Source organism: Microcaecilia unicolor, chromosome 1 (assembly GCF_901765095.1).
Source record: "Microcaecilia unicolor chromosome 1, aMicUni1.1, whole genome shotgun sequence".
In the NCBI taxonomy this organism is placed as follows: Eukaryota; Metazoa; Chordata; class Amphibia; order Gymnophiona; family Siphonopidae; genus Microcaecilia; species Microcaecilia unicolor.
The window spans coordinates 506,616,024-506,633,759 of record NC_044031.1 but is presented as its reverse complement, the minus strand read 5'-3'; the positions used below and the strand labels follow the sequence as shown (position 1 = coordinate 506,633,759).

Below are 17,736 nucleotides of genomic sequence, written 5' to 3'. Positions count from 1 at the left end.
CTGTGGGATAGCAATGCAGAAAGGGTTTCAATGCAGGTGATAACTCGTGTGGAAACCCTGACCACAATTGCATTGAAATGAATGAATGCAAATGTGTATAATTTGCTATCCAGCAGCATGCAAAAAATAAAAGCTTGGCTACATGATTACCATGGGAAAATTTACACCAGTGACCGGGGCAGCGTGGAAGGTTTGGTTGAGAGGAACTCTCTCTCTCTCTCCCCAACCTGACCACCCTGCCCTGGATGCCTGCATTGCCCCCCCTGTGGTCTAGTCCCTCCCCAATGACCCACCCTATTTCCCTGGTGGTCTAGTGCCACCCCTCCCCAGCCCACCTGAACCCACTTCTCATACCTAACAGGTGAGGCAGGAGTGATGCCCACTTGCTTCTGCCTCCAGCACTACCATCTTGAAAATTGGAGGTGATTTTGTCCTGCACGTGCATCCTGGGGATGCACCGCGCAACGCAAGGTGCCGCCATTTTCCAAGATGGCGGTGCTGTAGGTAGGAGCGAGTGGGCATTGCTCCTGCCTCCCATAAAGCTATAACTGGGAGGGGGTGCAGGGATACCTAGGGGAGGAGTTGGATGGGTGAGGGCCACTATTCACCAGTGCAGTCTTTTAATGGGAGGGGCCAATCGGTCTTTTGTGGAGGGAGGGGAGGCAGGCTGCTGCTGGTCACTTTGAGGGGGGAGGGCCATTAGTCACCATGTTTTTTTTTAAATATTGGTGGGGGTTGGTCGGTTGGTCAGGGCCTGCAGCAAATCTCTGGCATTTTTTTTTATATCACCCTGTCAGTGGCTGAACCAGTTGTGGCTCAGGCACCGACAGGAAGGGTGACATTTGGCAATGAGCTGTGGATTACTGCCTCGATTTTAACACGGCACAATTTTGCATGCTCACTGATCACTGCATGCCTCGGAAACTTTTTTTTTTTTGCGGGAACCCTGTGTTCGGTCAGCAGCTCTAATGTGCTGCTTTAATCTGCATCAGCCTCAATATTAATTTTGACCAGTCATACAATATTTTAACTTTGCAAAGTTTTATGCTTCCACGGCTCTTCATATTAAGACACCAAGTTGGATGAATGTAATTTAACATAGACGAGCCAAAATGAAAATAGGTGCTGTTTTAGATGCTGCAGCAGCCTTAAAATATGCTGAGAAAACTTAAGGGAAGCAAATTCACAACAGATTTTTTTTCCTGCATCACCATGAAAGCAGGAGCAGTCCAGCAACAGGACGCAGTTCACATTCCCGCACTGTAGCCCTCTAAGTAACAATTTGAATTCGAAAAGAAGATCAATACAGAACTTGTTTGCTTATCATAGGAGGGCGCTGTGAGATTCATATGTGCTTTAACTGTGTTGAGTTTCACGCCTCCTGTTGTGAAAGCACTTTCAGGATGCATGAAGACTCATTTTGTCTGTGACTTAAGGTAATTTGCTGCACAGACAAATAAAGCGATATGCTTTATAACTTAATGACTCTCTTATGAGTTCTACATTTTTTTTTTTAAGGTAGGAGATTCCTGTGCGGCTATCTTGCTTTGTGGCTCAACAGCGCCCCCCCAGATCCCACTCCTCTGAAAAGAAAAGTTCCTTCTTTCAGTAAAAGTTACTTGGAAACCACTTCCTGAACAGCGGCGAGTCAACACTGTTCTAGCGGAGCTTTGTGTTGCCTTCTCTGAGAAACGACTCGTTGTCACTAGAGAAAAGTGAAAGGGGAGTAAATGATGCAGCAGTACCTACTACAGATCCTGCTCAGTCTGGTCACTGTCGCCCTTTTGCTGGTCGCTGCCTTTCTTTTCCACGGGAAGCGCAGGAGGTGAGTGTGGACGTGACCTGTTTGGCAAACAGATCTGCCTGCACAGCTCTCCTGGTTCATTTGTGGGCTGAGCTAGGTAGCAGTGTTGTATTTTATGCGTTGGTGGGACCTTTTCTGAATTAAGTCAATTCTTAGTTTGATACTAAAGAGAAATCTTCATGACTTTATTTTGGATTTCTTAATTTAGGTGTTTGAAACAGGTTGTTGAATTTTCAGTACTTTTAACCGGGTGTGCATCAACTATATTGACAGTTTTTGTGCTCGGATGACCAGGTTATTCTGGAGAATTGCCATATTTGTTTTGTAAGTTATAGGATATTCTGCATTATTAAAATAGCACACTAGCAATGACAGTATTTGATTATTATAATGTTACAGTAGTTCTGCCCCAGAGCACTTTGGGGGGCAATTCTACAAAGTGGCATGTAAATATAAGTGCAACAAAAAGACGTGTGCTTAGCGTCAATTTTATAACCGTGTTAAGGTGCGCTTAACCCATTAAAGAACAGTAGCGCAAAGCCGCTGTGGCATGCTGAAACTTAGGTACAACTGCTTATGCCACGTCAATGGCAGGCATAAGTTGGCATGCCTAAGTCACCATGGAATGTGCATGTCTGACACTATTCTATATGGTACATGTATTGCTAAGCAGAATACCCAAGATATGCCCGTGCTGCGCACACTGGTACAGCCCATTTGCTGTTTCATTCCGTGCAACTAGGATGACAGTTTTTTTATGTATTTAGATTTTGCTCACACCTTTTTCAGTAGTAGCTCAAAGGTGAGTTACATTCAGGTACACTGGATGTTTCTCTGTCCCAGGAGGGCTCACAATCTAAGTTTGTACCTGAGGCAATGGAGGGTTGAGTGACTTGCCCAAGATCACAAGGAGCAGCAGTGGGATTTGAACCGGTCACCTCTGGATTTTAAGACCAGTGCTCTAACTGCTTGGCCACTCCTCTGCAGATTCCAATTTATGATGCCATTCATGCTCATAAATACACCTAGTCCATAAATTAGTGTGCATAATTCGGCCTAAACTTAGGTGCCCTTTGTCTTAAATTTCAGTGGGAGTAAGTTATCAAGATGCAGTAAAAGGTGGGCTTTGTTTTAAAATGTGAGTTACCAGCCTGCGGTATCTCAGTACCACAGGTTGCTGGCTCCTGTGGTAAATGAACAATGGCACCTCACAAGCAGTGTTATTCCAATGGTCCGGGAGCATCGAGAGGCCCCCAAACCTACCTTGCCAGCGCCAGGATTTAAATGGCACCAATGACCCCTAGCAGTAGTTTTGCATTAATACCACTAGGAGTCACTAGCACCTTTATGGATCCTGGCGCTGGCAAGAGCAGGAGGGACTGGGGATCGCTTCTGTCCGGAACCCACTAGACACCAGGGCATCACTAAGATAGGTCTGGGTGGACTTTGTAAGGCTGGGGGAGCCTGGTGGGGAAGGGGTGGAGGACAAGATTGGGGGGGTTGGGGGGTGTTCCGGTTTACAAGTATTATTTCTGTGTGGGGTGTACACCATATGGGGGACCCTTTAGCTTTGGTGGGCTTTTGATTGGGCAGACACTATTGGAGGGTCTGGCAGCATTAGGAGTTTGTGCTTGGGTACATAAGTACATAAGTGTTGCCATACTGGGACAGACCAAAAGTCCATCAAGCCCAGCATCCTGTTTCCAACAGTGGCCAATCCAGGTCACAAATACCTGGCAAGATCCCCAAAAAGTACAAAACATTTTATACTGCTTATCCCAGAAATAGTGGAATTTCCCCCAAGCCCACTTAATAATGATCTATGGACTTTTCCTTTAGGAAGCCGGCCAAACATTTTTAAAACTCCGCTAAGCTAACCACCTTTACCACATTCTCTGGTAACGAATTCCAGAGTTTAATTTCACATTGAGTGAAGAAAAAGTTTCTCCGATTCATTTTAAATTTACTACATTGTAGCTTCATCGCATGCCCCCTAGTCCTAGTATTTTTGGAAAGCGTAAACAGATGCTTCACTTCTACCCGTTCAACTCCACTCATTATTTTATAGACCTCTATCATATCTCCCCTCAGCCGCCTTTTCTCCAAGCTGAAGAGCCCTAGCCGCTTTAGCCTTTCCTCATAGGGAAGTTGTCCCATCCTCTTTATCATTTTTGTCACCCTTCTCTGCACCTTTTCTAATTCCACTATATCTTTTTTGAGATGCAGTGACCAGTTTGAGCGCTCAGCTGTCAGTTGTGTTAAAGTTTGTTGGCCCCTTTAAAATGCAGCCTGGGAGCATTGGGCCATGGCTTAGTGGCCCAATGCTCCTGATGGGTAAAATAACCCAATCTTTTACCTGGGGTTTTACCCAGATGCAGAGTCTGTTGTGCATCCAGTGCACACGTCAAGCTATGGTATAGTGTTTTATAATAATGAACTGCTTTGCATGCATTTGCATGTTTTGCATTCATTACTATGTAACATGGGGTGGCTAATTATCACTGCATTAGGGCACTGCAACCAGCGTCACAGTCCTTTAATATGCAATAAGGGGCAAATGAGGTTTGGTGCCCTAATGTAGCTTGATAACTTCCCTGCCCCCAAGTGATTTGCTTATGATCATACAGTGAGAAGTGGATAGAGGAATGAAATCACTGTTATCGGAAAATTAAATGCGCACCATTAATCCCACTTGATTGTAATATGTTCTGTTGGGGCTTAAAGATAACATGTAATGTTCACTGTAGTTGGGAACTAGGTCATGATGGTTGTACTTTTAGTCTTGTACACAGTGACATGTTCTGTAAAATTATGGAGAAAGAGGAGGTTTTGGAGAAAGCAGGGTTGGCAATAAAACTATAATCAACAGTTTTTCTGGCTGCAGAGAATACGGAGTGATACTCCAGCCTTATTCTTAATTACACAATAATCCAGTGATTCACAAACTTGTCCTGGGGGAATCCCGGTCAGCCAGGTTTTCATATTTACACTGAATGATCTGTCTCATGCATATTCATTGTGGAAATTCTGAAAACCTGACTGGCTATGGTTCCCCCAAGACAGGTTTGGGAATTGCTGAATTACTGGGTAATTGAGAATAAGGGCATCATTAAATGAAGGCTTCATCTCGAGTGGGAAACAGAGTAGAGCCTTATGGCGTGTGATTTTTTTTTGTTGTTTTAATTTTATTTAGGTTTTGCTCACACATAGTAGATGATGACAGCAGCAGCAGCATCAGAAAAAGACCTGCACGGTCCATCCAGTCTGCCCAACAAGATAACTCATATGTGCTACTTTTTGTGTATACCCTACTTTGATTTGTACCTGTGCTCTTCAGGGATCAGACTGTATAAGTCTGCCCAGCACTATCCCCCTTTTTCTGTAGTAGATCAAGGTGAGTTACATTCAGGTACACTGGATATTTCTCTGTGGCAGGAGGGCTCACGATCTAAGTTTGTACCTGAGGCAATGGAGGGTTAAGTGATTTGCCCAAAATCACAAGGAGCAGCAGTGGGATTCCAACCAACCACCTCTAGATGTCAAGACTGGTGCTCTAACCACTAGGCCACTCCTCCACTCCTACTAGGAAAGGATATATTTTATTTTAAAGAGAAGTATGTTATGTTTTCTATCCTGTTTCCAAGGTCTTTACTGACTCTGATCTTGTTTCCACTCACCTAAAAACAAAGTTTGAAGCAGGGTTTTCTAAATTTGCTCCAGGACTTTATTTTTGTCAGCTGGGTTGACATTTAAAGCAGATTAAGTAGGTACGAGAGGCTCCTACCTACAGTGGGGGAAATAAGTATTTGATCCCTTGCTGATTTTGTAAGTTTGCCCACTGACAAAGACATGAGCAGCCCATAATTGAAGGGTAGGTTATTGGTAACAGTGAGAGATAGCACATCACAAATTAAATCCGGAAAATCACATTGTGGAAAGTATATGAATTTATTTGCATTCTGCAGAGGGAAATAAGTATTTGATCCCCCACCAACCAGTAAGAGATCTGGCCCCTACAGACCAGGTAGATGCTCCAAATCAACTCGTTACCTGCATGACAGACAGCTGTCGGCAATGGTCACCTGTATGAAAGACACCTGTCCACAGACTCAGTGAATCAGTCAGACTCTAACCTCTACAAAATGGCCAAGAGCAAGGAGCTGTCTAAGGATGTCAGGGACAAGATCATACACCTGCACAAGGCTGGAATGGGCTACAAAACCATCAGTAAGACGCTGGGCGAGAAGGAGACAACTGTTGGTGCCATAGTAAGAAAATGGAAGAAGTACAAAATGACTGTCAATCGACAAAGATCTGGGGCTCCACGCAAAATCTCACCTCGTGGGGTATCCTTGATCATGAGGAAGGTTAGAAATCAGCCTACAACTACAAGGGGGGAACTTGTCAATGATCTCAAGGCAGCTGGGACCACTGTCACCACGAAAACCATTGGTAACACATTACGACATAACGGATTGCAATCTTGCAGTGCCCGCAAGGTCCCCCTGCTCCGGAAGGCACATGTGACGGCCCGTCTGAAGTTTGCCAGTGAACACCTGGATGATGCCGAGAGTGATTGGGAGAAGGTGCTGTGGTCAGATGAGACAAAAATTGAGCTCTTTGGCATGAACTCAACTCGCCGTGTTTGGAGGAAGAGAAATGCTGCCTATGACCCAAAGAACACCGTCCCCACTGTCAAGCATGGAGGTGGAAATGTTATGTTTTGGGGGTGTTTCTCTGCTAAGGGCACAGGACTACTTCACCGCATCAATGGGAGAATGGATGGGGCCATGTACCGTACAATTCTGAGTGACAACCTCCTTCCCTCCGCCAGGGCCTTAAAAATGGGTCGTGGCTGGGTCTTCCAGCACGACAATGACCCAAAACATACAGCCAAGGCAACAAAGGAGTGGCTCAGGAAGAAGCACATTAGGGTCATGGAGTGGCCTAGCCAGTCACCAGACCTTAATCCCATTGAAAACTTATGGAGGGAGCTGAAGCTGCGAGTTGCCAAGCGACAGCCCAGAACTCTTAATGATTTAGAGATGATCTGCAAAGAGGAGTGGACCAAAATTCCTCCTGACATGTGTGCAAACCTCATCATCAACTACAGAAGACGTCTGACCGCTGTGCTTGCCAACAAGGGTTTTGCCACCAAGTATTAGGTCTTGTTTGCCAGAGGGATCAAATACTTATTTCCCTCTGCAGAATGCAAATAAATTCATATACTTTCCACAATGTGATTTTCCGGATTTAATTTGTGATGTGCTATCTCTCACTGTTACCAATAACCTACCCTTCAATTATGGGCTGCTCATGTCTTTGTCAGTGGGCAAACTTACAAAATCAGCAAGGGATCAAATACTTATTTCCCCCACTGTATATTTATATCACTTGGGGCTGTCTATCCGCCGATATTCAGTGGCATGTAACTGGGCCATTTCGGAACCTGAGCCTGGAGGGAATTTACAGGGGCAGAGTCAGGGAGGAGCTGGCAGATATGTGGGTGTTTGTGTTCAGTGCATATACAGGGTGAGGCAAAAAAAAAAATCCCTAGAGTTTTCTTCTATTTTCTCAGCAGCCACTTTGAATTTAAATGATAAATTTTATGTATTTATTTAGTCATTAACTATGTTATTACTGACATTTTAGTGTCACTACCTAGTGATTTTTGCATGTTAAAATTGTTTGAGCTAAAACACAGTAAAAAAAAATAATATTGTTCAAATGCAGTGCTTTTTTTGTGCCGGTACGGTGTACCAGCACCTTTTTTTGAGGTCCGGCTCACCTGCCTGCTCCCTTCCGTTCGTGCACCCGTGCTCCCTGCTTTGAAATCTTTAGTTTACCCGAAGTCGCGGCGAACCAGCAGTAAAAGCAGCAGGCACTGGCAGGCAGGCTTGCCTCCTCGTTGCTTCCCTTCCGTCGCAGCTCGTCCTGCCTTCCTCTGATGTAACTTCCTTTCCGCAAGGGCGGGACGTGCTGAGAGGGAAGGGAAGCGACGAGGAGGTGAGCCTGCCTGTTGCTTTTACTGCAGGTTCGCTGCGACTTTGGGTAAACAAATGATTTCAAGGCAGGGAGCACGGGTGCACGAATGGAAAGTCGGGGGGGGGGGGCTGGGGTTTGAACAAATCGCTGGACATGGATTTGAGGGGAAGGCAGGGAAGAGAGAATTGCTGGACATGGATGGGAGGGGAGGGCAGGAGAAAGGAGAATCCCTAGACATGGAAGGCAGGGGAGGACAGGGGGCAGAGGAGAATCGCTGCACATGGATGAGAGGGAAGGGCAGCGGAGTGAGGAGACATACTGGACATGGATGGGAGGGGAGGTCAGCGAAGACAGATTTGCTGGACATGGATGGAAGGGGAGGGCAGGGGAGAGAGGAGAATTGTTGGACATGGATGAGAGGGGAGGGAAGGGGAGAGAGGAGAATCGCTGGACATGAATGGCAGGGGAGGATAGGGGATAGAGGAGAATTGCTGGACATGGGAGGGGAGGGCAGGGGAGAGAGGAGAAATTCTGGACATGGATGGAGGGGATAGAAGACAGGAAGGAGATGCACATGGATGGGCAGGGAGGGCAGGGGAGAGAGGAGAAATGCTGGACTTGGATGGAGGAGAGGGGAGAGAGAATTATTGTTTTATATGGCTATAGGGCCATATATGGATGGAGAGGAGAGCAGGAGATAGAGGAGAAATGCTGGACATGGATGGAGGGAAGGAGAGAGGAGTAGTGCTGGACATGGATGGGGGGGAGGAAAGAAAAAAGATGAAGATGCACATGGATGGAGATGAGGGAAAGGGAAGAGAGGAGAAAAACTGCACATGGATGGAGAAAATAGGCAAAAGCTGTATCCACGTTATACCTCCTCCAGTCAATTCCATGGAGGAGGACCCACCTTTTCCGTATGGATGTATGGCAAGAAATGAAAAAGAAAGGAGGAAAGTAAATAAATAAATGGAAAGGAAGCCCTGGAAACGGTGTTGAGAGATAGAGAACTGCAGAATCAGAGACTGGGACCAATATGAACAGAAAGACAAAACCAGACAACAAAGGTAGAAAAATCATTTTATTTTCATTTTAGTGTTTGGAATATGTCCAATTTGAGAATTTACATCTGCTGTCTTATTTTGCAGTGGGTATACTGGAGCTGTAACAGCTTACAGAAATTATTTATAATGAAAAAAAATCAGGTTATTTTTTTCTCCTATACTAGTATATTTTCCAATGATGTCTGTTTATATGCGCCATGGCTCGTATAAGGGGTGTGGCTAATGTGGATGTGGCTATAATAGGGGTGGAGCCATATGTGGTGACCCTGCCCATAATGAGTACCGGCACCTTTTTTTCTACAAAAAAAGCACTGTTCAAATGATATAATTAATGTGTCAGAATTTTGTAGCCTCCTGTGAATGCTCAAAGTGTCTACCCCCAGCTTTAACATAGTTTTCAGTCACTTTGGGAAGTTCTTAACAGCCTTGTCGATCAGTCCCTGTGCAAGCTGTCCCATATCATCTGCAGTTCTTCCTTGAGTTTGGCGATTATTTGCAGCTTTGGATGAAGCTTGTGATAGGCCTCCAAATTTGCTCCCCAGACAAAAGTCTACGTTGCTGTAATGTCATTAACAGTAAGCTGGTACCCCCTTTTTTTTTTTTTCAAATAACGATAGTTTTACAGGCCATAGCGAAGAGACTGAATGAGTTCTTTGCTTTTGGTCTTTATGGAAGAAGATGTAAGAGTTCTGCCTGTACCGGAAATGGTTGTCAAGAATGACGATCCGGAGGAACTGAAAGAAATCTTGGTGAACCTAAGACATAATGAGGCATATTTTCAAAGCACTTTGGGAGGCTAAGTTCCATAGGTTTCTATGGAACTTTGGGAGGCTAAGTGCTTTGAAAATGAGCCTGTATACTGAGCCAAATTGACAAATTAAAGTGATAAATCATCTAGACCTGATGGAATGCACCCCAGAGTACTGAAAGAATTCAAACTTGAAATTGCTGACGTGTTGTTAGTGATTTGTAACCTGTCCTTAAAATCATCTGTAGTACCTGGAGATTGGAGGGTGGCCAATGTAACATCAATTTTTAAAAAGGGTTCCAGGGAAAACAGTGGAAACTATTATAAAGAATAAAATTACAGAACATAGACAAACATAGTTTAATAGGACAGAGTCAGCATGGGTTCAGCCAAGGGAAGTCTTGCCTCACCAATTTGCTTCATTTCTTTGAAGGAGTAAATAAACATGTATATAAAGGTGAGCCAGTCAGTGTAGTGTATCTGGATTTTCAGAAAGCTTTTGACAAGGTTCCTCATGAGAGACTCCTGAGAAAATTTTAAAAAGTCATGGGATAGCAGGCAATGTCCCTTTTTGGATTAGGAATTGGCTATTGGAAAGAAAACAGAGGGTAGGGTTAAATGGCCATTTTTCTCAATGGAGGAGGGTGAATAATGGAGTGCCGCAGGGATCTGTACTGGGACTGGTGCTATTTAACATATTTATATATAATCTAGAAAATGGAATGATGAGTGAGGTGATTAAATTTGCAGATGACACAAAACTATTAAAAGTTGTCAAAACATATGTGGATTGTGAAAAATTGCAGGAAGACCTTAGGAAATTGGAAGACTGGGCATCCAAATGGCAGATGAAATTTAATGTAGACAAATGCAAAGTGATACACATTGGTAAGAATAATCCAAATCATAGTTACCTGATTCTAGGGTCCATCTTAGGAGTCCACACTGAAGAAAAAGATCTAGGTGTCATTGTAGACAAGCTGAAATCTGCCCAGTGTGCAGCGGCGGCCAAAAAAAGCAAACAGGATGCTAGGAATTATTAGGAAAGGATGCAAAATAAGACCTAGAATAGTCAAATGCCTCTGTATCGCTCTATAGTGTGACCTCACCTTGAGTATTGCATTCAATTCTGGTCTCTGTATCTCAAAAAAGATATAGCAGAATTAGAAAAGGTTCAAAGAAGAATGACCAAAATGATAAAGGGGATGGAACTCCTCCCATATGAGGAAAGGCTAAAGAGGTTAGGGCTGTTCAGTTTGGAAAAGAATTACTGAGGGGGGATATGATTGAGGTCTATAAAATCCTGAGTGGTGTAGAATGGGTAGAAGTGAATCAACGTTTCACAATTTAAGTACAAAGGCCAGGGGACACTCAATGAAATTACATGGAAATACTTTTAAAAGAAACAGGAGGAAATATTTTTTCACTCAAAGAATAGTTAAGCTCTGGAACTCGCTGTCAGAGGATGTGGTAACAGCGTTTAGAGTATCTGGGTTTAAAAAACGTTTGTACAAATTCCTGGAGGAAAAGTCTATGGTCTGTTATTGAGATGGACTTGGGGAAGCCACTGCTTGCCCTGTGATTGATAGCATTGAATGTTGCTAATATTTGGGTTTCTGCCAGGTACTTGTGACCTGGATTGGCCACTGTTGGAAACAGGATACTGGACTAGATGGACCATTGGTCTGACCCAGTATGGCTGTTCTTATGTTCTTAATGTGATGCTATCCCATAAATTGTACTGCCCTAAACTACTGCCTAGTCTGCCTAGTGGACAGGCTGGGACTGACATCATAGTAACTGTATGACAAAATGACCACATTGCAGTGTAAACTTGCAAATAGGCAAAGTAAATTATAGTAATAACAGTATAAGTGTTAGTACTGTACACATTTAAACAGTATGTAGAACATTCGTATAATGGAAATAGGATACTAGATCAGCAGTCAATAGAACAAAAATGAAACTTTTTAATAGACTGCAGAGGGAACGTGCTGTTGGTGCACATAGACAGATAATGTAGGCAGGGGCGTATCTGGATTCTTGCGGTAGGGGGGCCAGAGCCAGAGGGAGGGGGCACATTTTAGCCCCCCCCCCCGCCATTTCCGGACCCCCCCGCCACTGCCAGACCCCCCCCCTCGCCACCAATGACACTCTCCACCCCCTCCCGCCGCTGCCAACCCTTCCCCGCTGCTGTCACTTACCTTTGCTGGCGGGGGACCCCAACCCCCCGCCAGCCGAGGTCCTCTCTTCCATGCAGGCTGCAAGTTGCAATGCTTCCTGTTCTTCTCAGTCTGACGTCCTGCACGTACAACGCGCAGGACGTCAGACTGAGTTCCAAATTCTGAGTCTGACGTCCTGCACGTTGTACGTGCAGGACGTCAGACTCAGAAGAACAGGAAGCGAAGCGTTGCAACTTGCATCCTGCACGGAAGAGAGGACTTCGGCTGGCGGGGGCTTGGGGTCCCCTGCCAGCAAAGATCAGCGACGGGTTGGTGGCGGGCAGGAGGGAGGGGGAGAGGGTCGATGGTAGGGGGGTCCAGGGCGAAATCTGCGGGGGCCCAGGCCCCTGTGGCCCCACGCAGATACGCCCCTGAATGTAGGTAAAAGCATTGGGATAAATAAAAGTAAGTAGCTAGAATGAAGGAGAATTGTATGTATGGTTGAATAAGGTATCTAAATGGCCTCGGCAAGAGGATGCATGGCAAGCAAACTCTGATGCAGTATAAGTGGCTGAATGGGTAGTTTTGATAGCATTAAAGGTTTGGGACAAGAGCCAGACTTTCAGCTATATGAGGGATGCAGGCATTCAGGCCTGAGTGCCACAAACAGGCCAGGTTTTCAGGAAATCCCTAATGAACATGCATGAGCGAGATCTCCATGGACACTACCTCCTCTGTATACAAATCTCTCATACATATTTATTATGATATCCAGAAAATCTGGCCTGGTTGCGGCACTTGAGGCCTGAACTGCTGTATACCTGACCTATACTGTCGCATGCTTCCTAGGGATACTCTCCTGAAGAAACCATTAAGTACAACTTTGAAATGACCAAGTTCGTCTAATAATTGCATTGGTGTTTTGGTTATTCAGTAGATATATTTTTCTTTGAATTTATTCCCAGTAACATATTAGGGCATCACAGCTGTGTAGTATTGAGTCATGCAGTAAACTACTCCAATATGCATTCATTAATATGGAGTTTTGTATGTTATTCTTTGCTTATGCAAGTGAGTTGAAAATAATGGGTCTTTTTTTTTCTTAGTTAATTCATAATTTGTGTTCGAAGTGTCCTCCTTCAACCTTGACACATTCACAAAGTCTTCAACAGCACTGAGCTTTTGGCTCAATGTATTCTGGGGTTTCATTCATTAAGAGTTCAGCTGTTTGTGAGCTCAATGTGCTGGAGCTCCATCCTTCTGAAAAATAAAGTACTCAGAAATGTCTTGAATTTCAAGCAGAAGCTTCTGCTGCAGTAGGACGTTCTGGGGTTATGTTGGGGGGGGGTGTCCCATTTTTTTCTGGACACTTTGTATATCTCTATCTGTCAAACAATTACATGTTTTTACAAGATTGTTCTGGGAAGCATGGGAGGTTGGACAGTATGTTGATTTCTTAAAATCTTGTGGACGGAGTTTAGAGGCATGAAAATTTTATTTGAGCAGAAGGGGCACAAGGCTAAAGGTTTGACTCATACATTTGCACTGGCCCTGGGTCTCCTCTTCTTTAGTCTATTTAAATAAAAGGGGATATATTACTATACATCAGAGCACTCCTATAGAAATCACTTTTTTGATGTGCTCCAGACAAAAGTTGTAAATATCAAATTTCTATTTATTATAGCAAACCATAAACCCTTTCTATAGCCAGAAGTTTATTAGACTGGTAACATGTAAACCTATAGAGGTAAGGTAAAGTATCCCCTTAGGTTGAGATTTATTTAAGACTACAACTAATCATTTCTATAGCGCTACTAGACATATGCAGAACTGTAGCAATTATATGTAGGTACTTTCTCTGTCCCTATGGGGCTCACAATCTAAGTTTTTGTATCTGGGGCAATGAGGGTTAAGTGACTTGCCCAAGGTCACAAGAAACTGCAGGCCACTTAAGTCTCATTACATATCTACTAATATCCTGATTTTAGTTATTGCCTGGCTTTATCCAAGGTGGCAGAATTTTCTAGTTTGGAATTGCTTCTTGGTTTTCTATTCAAGTTCTTACTCTGTATTGTAGACTTTAGTATGTCAAATTGTATTTGGTTATGAATGTACTGACTAGGGATTTTTTTTCACTGTGTTTTAAAAATGTTTTCTTAACTGGCTTTTACTTGGTGTTTAGCATAGTGGTTACATAAGAACAAAAGAGTAGCCATACTGGGTCAAATCAATGGTCCATCTAGCCCAGTATCCTGTTTTCCAAACAGTGGCCAAGCCAGGTCACAAGTACCTGGCAGAAACCCAAATCGTGGCAACACTGCATACTATAAATCCCGGAGCAAGCAGTTGCTTTCCATGTCTCTCTCAATAGCAGACTATGGACTTTTCCTCCAGGAATTTGTCCAAACCTTTTTTAAACCCAGACACGCTAACCGCTGTTACTACATCCTCTGGCAAAGAGTTCCAGAGCTTAACTATTCATTGAGTGAAAAAATATTTTCTCCTATTTGTTTTAAAAGTATTTCCATGTAACTTCCATGAGTGTCCCCTAGTCTTTGTACTTTTTGAATGAGTAAAAAATTGATTTACTTCTACTCGCTTTACACCACTCAGGATATTTTAGACCTCAATTATAGCTCTCCTCATCTCTCTCTTTTCCAAGCTGAAGAGCCCTAACCTCTTTAGCCTTGCCTCATACGAGAGGAGTTCCATTCCCTTTATCATTTTGGTCGCTCTTCTTTGCCTTTTCTAATGCTGCTATATCTTTTTTGAGATACAGCGACCAGAACTGAACACAATACTCAAGGTTCAGACTCACCATGGAGTTCACCATTCCTTTTGTAATAATTCCTAGCATCCTGTTTGCTTTTTTGGCCGCTGCTGCACACTGAGCAGAAGATTTCAGCGTATTATCAACAACATTCTTGAGCACTGACCCCCAAGGTGGACCCTAGCATCAGGCAACTATGATTCGGTGCAGCGGCCTGAGAACCAGGGAAACTGAGCTTGATTCCTACTCCAGCTCCTTGTAGCTCTGGGCAAATCACTTAACCCTCTGTTGCCTCGGATACAAAATAAGTACCTGTGTATACTATAAACAATGCTTTGATTGAACCACAGAAAGGTGGTGCATCAAATCCCAGCCCCCTTTCATTTTTAAACATATATTTATGCTCCCACTGGTAAATTAGGAGTTACCGCCCGGCTACCATGTGGCCCGGGCAGTAATTTTGTTTTTTACTCGCACCAGAAAATAATTGTTATTTTCTGGCGTGTTGCGGAAACTGGGCAGTAATTGTCATTCTGTACACATAGACCATTACCGCCCAGTTAACACTACTACTACTACTACTACTTAACATTTCTAGAGCGCTACAAGGGTTACGCAGCACTGTACAAATTAACGAATAAGGACGGTCCCTGCTCAGAAGAGCTTACAATCTAAAAGACGAAATGTCAAGTTGGGATAGATGAGATTTCCTGAGAAGAGATGAAGTGATTAGGTGCCGAAGGCGACATTGAAGAGGTGGGCTTTGAGCAGTGATTTGAAGATGGGTAGGGAGGGGGCCCGGCATATGGGCTCAGGGAGTTTGTTCCAAGCATGGGGTGAGGTGAGGCAGAAAGGGCGAAGCCTAGAGTTGGCGGTGGTGGAGAAGGGTAGTGAAAGGAGGGATTTGTCTTGAGAGCGGAGGTTACGGGTAGGGACGTAAGGGGAGATGAGGGTAGAGAGGTAAGAGACCTTACCACGCGCCTACACTTGCGCAGTCCATTTTCCAACACACCTTAGTAAAAGGACACATTAGATATTTTCTGATTTGCTGTGTTCATGAGTATATAAACATACACTAAGAATACACTTATATGGTTTGCAAAGATCTGCTTTCTTTAACGCAGAATCTTCGCTGTAATTTAGTTTGAATGTCGAGCACCTGCAGCAGTACAGCTACTCCTGAAATGCTTTTGCCTGTAGCACAAGTTGGGTAAATGATCCGAACTGCTGTATATGATGTTTCTGAGGGTTTTGTAATCTCTGAGAGAGATTTTGGAGTCAACACCTACAGAAGGTGACCTCTCCACAAGAGAAACGAAAGCCAAGCAAACGAACGGTGGATCCAAAAAACTCCTCTCTCAGATGGTGCTTCTCGAACAAGGTCTTTATTCAAATGTTTTATCAATTGTTCTATCGAAGATTTTTTGTATCAAAAATCACTAGGTATGTTCTTTCATATACATGTTTATTATATTATGTTTTATTTAATTTATTTCTTTTGATTGTATCCATTTGTTGACATTATTTACAATGTTTTTTACTCTTTGAAATCATATATATTTTTATATATGTAATTCTTATATACATGTGGTTTTTTTGCTTACTTTGTTGTATTTACCCATAGACCCGTGACGCAGACCTCTAAGGCCGAAACACGACTTGTGTTGGGTCGTTTTTATTGATTTGAATAAAAACCTTGTTCGAGAAACACCATCTGAGAGAGGAGTTTTTTGGATCCACTGTTCGTTTGCTTGGCTTTCGAGAGATTTTGGAGTGCCATGATAACTGTGAAAAATTTGAAAACGATTAACTTACTTGTCAGCATTTGGTGTTTCTGTTGAATCATGGGTTGCAGTAGATGTTGAAAGAAAGTAAACGTGAAATGAAGAAAACCTTTTGTGAGGCTCAGCTGCTATCCATTTTCACATTTGGCAAGGTCACTCATTTAGCCATAATTTGTACAAAAAAAAAAATTCAGAGCCTTGGACATAAGGGTGATTTCATAAAGCATTTTCAGTCTATATGTTTTACGCATGGAAAATGACTCTTAAAGTTGCAGGGGGTATATATATGAGTAAAGAGTAGGCACATGGAAAGTTTGTACCTTTTTTTTTTCACATGATCTGTGTGTAGATGTTCCCCAGGTGTAATTTGGGTGGAGTTGCAATGTATGTGCATATTTAATAAAATATTTGTGAATTCAGACCAGGTAATCTTGTGGGTCACATGAATATAATCTCTTGTGGGTCACATGAATATGACAGTCATCCACATTGCAATTTCACTTAACATAACCTTTATCTGTGTGCCTCAGCAGTGTCACTCACTGAATCAACTTTTTGTCAGCAGCAAGATTTAAATACCCACCTCCTCACTAGCACCACAGATTCAACTTTTTAATATATACTTTTTAGACTTTTAACTGTTTAACTATTTAAACTTTCCATTTATTTGTTGCTCAGTAAATAAATTAAAAATTACTCATCTGAAGAAGCAAACGCTATTGCTGGGTCACGGACTGGCTATCCAACTTGAGTCTTGTTTTGCACAAAGCTGTCTGAAGAATCATCCCCTCCAAAAATAATTGCCAATTTTACCGGTCAGTATCTGAGAGGCCGATGATCAAATTACTCATGCCGTTCTGAACAGCGCTTAAAAATTAGCACCAAAACAGTGCGAGGAATTAAAGCCTCGATGATCAAAACTAATAGTATGCAAATTTATGTGCGCGGTTCTCAGTGCTACCTGCTGTTCTAAAAATGGCGCCCAACTCAGCGTCCCTGGTGGTCTAGTGGATTCTTTGGGGCAGGAAAGATCCCCAGTCTTTCCTGCCTGCTGCTGGCACTGACTCCCCAGCAGCCGCATCGCTCTTTAAAAATGGCTGCCAAGACTTCCAACGGCAGCCTCGCAAGACTTTCGCTGAAGTCTTGCGAGGCAACCCTTGTAAGCCTCGGCAGCCATTTTAAAGAAGATGCTGCAGGAGGAGGGTGAGCGCCGGCAGTGGGCAGAAAAGTCTGGGGATCTTTCCTACCTCGAAGAATCCACTAGACCCCAGGGACGCTGCCTTCAGGTATGCGCTGAGAGTGGGACCCTGAAGCTTGGGGGAGCAGGGAGGAGGTCTGTAATAGGTAGGTAGGTGGATGGGGTGGGGAGGATACTGTAAAAAAAGAAAGTTAAATTTTTAAACATGCTGCCAGCTTGTG

General features: G+C 43.5%; 1 protein-coding gene across 1 annotated transcript in view; it reads left to right on the top strand.

The window, feature by feature from the left end:
• Positions 1–1,469: 1,469 nt before the first annotated feature.
• LOC115477907 (25-hydroxycholesterol 7-alpha-hydroxylase) overlaps positions 1,470–17,736 on the top strand; it is a 337,896-nt gene continuing 321,629 nt past the window's right edge. Inside the window, exon 1 of the mRNA XM_030215042.1 lies at positions 1,470–1,825. Within this exon, the coding sequence (XP_030070902.1) occupies positions 1,731–1,825 (95 nt within the window). The 5' untranslated portion in view covers positions 1,470–1,730. The remainder of the gene's footprint in view (positions 1,826–17,736) is intronic.